The 5,112-nt window shown below is 40.9% G+C and overlaps 1 protein-coding gene across 1 annotated transcript; it reads left to right on the top strand.

Annotated features, from left to right (window-relative positions):
- Window positions 1-2,783: 2,783 nt before the first annotated feature.
- On the top strand, window positions 2,784-4,873 carry LOC148977407 (E3 SUMO-protein ligase ZBED1-like). Its single transcript, XM_089116618.1, has 5 exons — window positions 2,784-2,852; window positions 2,953-3,073; window positions 3,162-3,301; window positions 3,379-4,447; window positions 4,548-4,873. The coding sequence occupies exons 1-5, from the start codon at window positions 2,784-2,786 to the stop codon at window positions 4,871-4,873; spliced, it is 1,725 nt and encodes a 574-aa protein (XP_088972744.1).
- Window positions 4,874-5,112: the final 239 nt, after the last annotated feature.

The following is a 5,112-nucleotide window of genomic DNA, read 5'->3' as shown; positions in this document are numbered from 1 at the left end:
TACTTAATTTTTCGCCCCAAAAAAAAACCCATAAGGGGTAACACTGTCGTTTTTTTTTCTGGTCGAAATTTTGAATTTCGATATCTCAAATCTGGAATGGTCTAGAGCCTCCATTGTTGCACTCAGGTCTAAGTCTCATGGCCCTCTATCAGAATCCAGAGTTTTGAGAAGATTGGGGATACTTAATTTTTCGCCCAAAAAAAAAAAACGTAAGGGGTAACACTGTCGTTTTTTTTACGGGTCGAAATTTTGATTTTTCATATCTCAGCTCTGGAAGGGTCTAGAGCCTCCATTGTTGCACTCAGGTCTAAGTCTCATGGCCCTCTATCAGAATCAAGAGTTTTGAGAAGATTGGGGATACTTAATTTTTCGCCCAAAAAAAAAAAAACGTAAGGGGTAACACTGTCGTTTTTTTTTCTGGTCGAAATTGTGAATTTCGATATCTCAGCTCTGGAAGGGTCTAGAGCCTCCATTGTTGCACTCAGATCTAAGTCTCATGGCCCTCTATCAGAATCCAGAGTTTTGAGAAGATTGGGGATACTTAATTTTTCGCCAAAAAAAAAAAAAAATGTAAGGGGTAACACTGTCGTTTTTTTTTTCGGGTCGAAATTTTGAGTTTCGACATCTCAGCTCTGGAAGGGTCTAGAGCCTCCATTGTTGCACTCAGGTCTATGTCTCATGGCCCTCTATCAGAATCCAGAGTTTTGAGAAGATTGGGGATACTTAATTTTTCGACCAAAAAAAAAAACCGTAAGGGGTAACACTGTCGTTTTTTTTTCTGGTCGAAATTTTGAATTTCGATATCTCAGCTCTGGAAGGGTCTAGAGCCTCCATTGTTGCACTCAGGTCTAAGTCTCATGGCCCTCTATCAGAATCCAGAGTTTTGAGAAGATTGGGGATACTTAATTTTTCTCCCAAAAAAAAAAAAAAACGTAAGGGGTAACACTCGTTTTTTTTACGGGTCGAAATTTTGATTTTCGATATCTCAGCTCTGGAAGGGTCTAGAGCCTCCATTGTTGCACTCAGGTCTAAGTCTCATGGCCCTCTATCAGAATCCAGAGTTTTGAGAAGATTGGGGATACTTAATTTTTCGCCCAAAAAAAAAAAACGTAAGGGGTAACACTGTCGTTTTTTTTTTCGGGTCAAAATTTTGAGTTTCGACATCTCAGCTCTGGAAGGGTCTAGAGCCTCCATTGTTGCACTCAGGTCTGTCTCATGGCCCTCTATCAGAATCCAGAGTTTTGAGAAGATTGGGGATACTTAATTTTTCGCCCAAAAAAAAAAACGTAAGGGGTAACACTGTCGTTTTTTTTTCGGGTCGAAATTTTGATTTTCGATATCTCAGCTCTGGAAGGGTCTAGAGCCTCCATTGTTGCACTCAGGTCTAAGTCTCATGGCCTCTATCAGAATCCAGAGTTTTGAGAAGATTGGGGATACTTAATTTTTCGCCCAAAAAAAAAACCGTAAGGGGTAACACTGTCGTTTTTTTTTCTGGTCGAAATTTTGAGTTTCGACATCTCAGCTCTGGAAGGGTCTAGAGCCTCCATTGTTGCACTCAGGTCTATGTCTCATGGCCCTCTATCAGAATCCAGAGTTTTGAGAAGATTGGGGATACTTAATTTTTCGCCCAAAAAAAAACCGTAAGGGGTAACACTGTCGTTTTTTTTTTCTGGTCGAAATTTTGAGTTTCGACATCTCAGCTCTGGAAGGGTCTAGAGCCTCCATTGTTGCACTGAGGTCTAAGTCTCATGGCCCTCTATTAGAATCCAGAGTTTTGAGAAGATTGGGGATACTTAATTTTTCGCCCAAAAAAAAAACCGTAGGGGGTAACACTGTCGTTTTTTTTTTCTGGTCGAAATTTTGAATTTCGATATCTCAGCTCTGGAAGGGTCTAGAGCCTCCATTGTTGCACTCAGGTCTAAGTCTCATGGCCCTCTATCAGAATCTAGAGTTTTGAGAAGATTGGGGATACTTAATTTTTCGCCCAAAAAACAAAACGTAAGGGATAACACTGTCGTTTTTTTTCTGGTCGAAATTTTGAATTTCGATATCTCAGCTCTGGAAGGGTCTAGAGCCTCCATTGTTGCACTCAGGTCTAAGTCTCATGGCCCTCTATCAGAATCAAGAGTTTTGAGAAGATTGGGGATACTTAATTTTTCGCCCAAAAAAAAAAAACGTAAGGGGTAACACTGTCGTTTTTTTTTCTGGTCGAAATTTTGAATTTCGATATCTCAGCTCTGGAAGGGTCTAGAGCTAGTGATGTGACATATGAACCGAGGCATCGGAGCTTGTGTCGAGAAGAAAGGGGCGTGCCAGATGAAGCCGCGATTCGAGGCTTGTGTTGTTAACGGGGAAATCACGTGACTGATGACAAACGAGGCCTCGGTTTGTGTGGATACGTCATCGGTTCAGTCTGAGTGTCGTTTCCGGATAAAGGGGGTTCGAAACTCGCGCCACCTTGTGGGTGTTGTTTGGAGTAGTAGAATCAGTTGTAGTAGAGTCAGAGAGTCAGAGTTACAGTTAGAGTTACAGTTAGAGTTAGATAGTTGTGTCATCATCGTTAGTTTGTCATATATGTGTTAGGGCTGTATGTCAGGTTAGATTAGTGATAGTATATTGTTATTATTATTTATAGTAGTTATATTATATTATAGTATAGTTATATTATTTAGATAAGATTGTTTGGATTGCTTTGGATTTTTGGATTTGGACTGGACTGGTTTTTGATTTGGATTGCCCTTTTGGATTTGTTTGCTTTTTGTGATTCTTCCTTTTTCCTTGTAATGGAGCCAGCAAGAAAGAGGAAATCCTCCCCTGTCTGGGAGTTTTTTGAAATGGTTGCTCACAATAAGGTATATGTATTATTATTATTATGATTTCACTGTCTTGATATAATAATAATAATATTCACTATATGTATTATATTTCACGTCTATTCATTTATGTTTCTAGGTGAAATGCTTGCTGTGCCTGAAGGAGCTGACTTACAGCAATAACACCTCCTCCATGCTCAGGCATTATCGAGCACTGCATGAGCATGCACAGACTACTAACAATCCACACAGTAGTCAAAGTAATTAAAAATACGACTAATAATAATAAACATTATTTTAATAATGTTTTACGCTCCTATAATACACCTGCATTTTATTTGATTACAGATTCAAAGAAAGAAATGGTGAATGAGGCCCTGGTGAACATGGTCATCAAGGACTCCCAGCCCTTTTCCATTGTGGATGATGATGGATTTAGGGAGCTCCTGCATGTGTTGGATCCCACTTATGTGATCCCAACTAGAAAGGTATGTGATTAATAAAGTGGTTCATCATTATTTAAGAAGGTAAAAGTAAGAGTAACTGCATTTATGTCTATCCACAGGCTTTGAAGGTCATGGTTGATCTTAAGTACAAGGAGGCTAAGGAGAAGGCCAGAGAGCAGCTGCAGAATGTTCAGGCTATAAGCCTTACCTCTGACATGTGGACATCGCTACACATGGATGCCTACCTAGCAGTAACTTGCCATTTTATAGACAATGACAAGCTCTGCACTATTTTACTAGGTGTGCAGCATTTCCCGAAGAGCCATACTGCTGAGAACTTGGCTACTGGACATGTCAAGCTCATGGAGGAGTGGGGCATAAAGGAGAAAGTTAAGTGCCTGGTAACTGATGCTGCAGCCAACATGATAGCATGTGTACGATCACTAAATGTTAGGCATGCGGTATGCATTGCACATGCACTAAACCTAATTGTGAGGAAATCTTTTGATGACAACAGTAGCTTCAATGACATTCGAACCAAATGTAGGAAACTTGTGACCTATTTCAGAACAAGCACTACAGCAAAAGAGAGACTGGCCCAAGTACAGGAGCAGATGGGGAGACCAGCTCTGAAAATGATAATTGAAGTGGACACTCGCTGGAACAGCACTTACAACATGCTGGAACGTCTGTATCAGCTGAGAGAGCCAGTGGGTGCAGCGCTGGCCTCTCTAAAGACCGACATCATCCCTCCTACAGCTCTGGAGTACGAGGCAATCCAGGATGCTCTACATGTTCTTGCCCCTTTCCTCCAGGCTACAGTAGAGCTTTCGGGAGAGAAAAGGGTGTCTGCCTCAAAAGTGATTCCTTTGATGAAGATGCTGAACCATTCGGTAACGAGTAAGCTAGAAGGCCTGAAGTCGATTCTAACAAGGCAGCTGGGTGACAGCCTTGTACGGAGGGTCAGGGAACAAGCAGTACAATTAGAATCAATCAGTGTTATGACCATACCCACATTATTGGATCCCAGATTCAAAAAACTGGGATTTTTAAGTCAAGGAAAACTGCAAGAAGGCATAGCAAGATTAAAATCAGAATGCGCTACAGTAATCAGAAGTTCTGGTATCCAATCTGCTTCCACCAATACACCCCCAGCCTCGTCACAAGCAGGCCAATCCACAGACAACGGTAAGTACTATATGTAATTGTTGTGTGAATGTTCACATTAGTGATTAGTACTGTGAAGCATTGTTAATGGACTTTTATTTCATTGTACCTCTATTATTAGGTGACCTTTGGCATCTGCTGGATAGCACGGTTGAACACGGTAGAAGGAGCTCAAGTGCAACAGCAGATGCTACTGCAGAAGTGGACAGATATTTATCTGAGGTTAATGTGACAAGATCTGAGGATCCACTGATATATTGGGCTCAACATAAACACCAGTATCCTCATTTATACCAGCTGGCCCTGACATTTTTATGTTCACCTGCATCCTCTGTTCCATGTGAAAGGATCTTTTCCAAGGCTGGAGAGGTTCTGTCGAAAAAGAGGAATCGCCTAAGCCCCAGCACACTTGAAAAAATTCTGTTCCTCAATAAAAATAATTTTTAATCCTTCCTTCGCTCCTCTACGTCCCCAGTTCCATAAGCACAACACTGCACAAAAATATGAACAGTTCAATGCACGAAATCACCGGAAACAATTTTACCACCCCACACTTTTCTGTTGCCTTTTACTTTATTACACTCCCTCCACCATAAGCACTGCACTAAACAGTGTAACCTTTATTGTTCATACTGTCACTATCCAAACCATTTATGAATAATTAATTGTGTGTGTGTGTGTGTGTG

The sequence above is a fragment of the Pimephales promelas genome, chromosome 10 (genome assembly GCF_988280905.1).
Source record: "Pimephales promelas chromosome 10, fPimPro1.hap1.1, whole genome shotgun sequence".
In the NCBI taxonomy this organism is placed as follows: Eukaryota; Metazoa; Chordata; class Actinopteri; order Cypriniformes; family Leuciscidae; genus Pimephales; species Pimephales promelas.
Note: the sequence above shows the minus strand (reverse complement) of the source record. Positions and strands in the feature narration are given on the sequence as shown.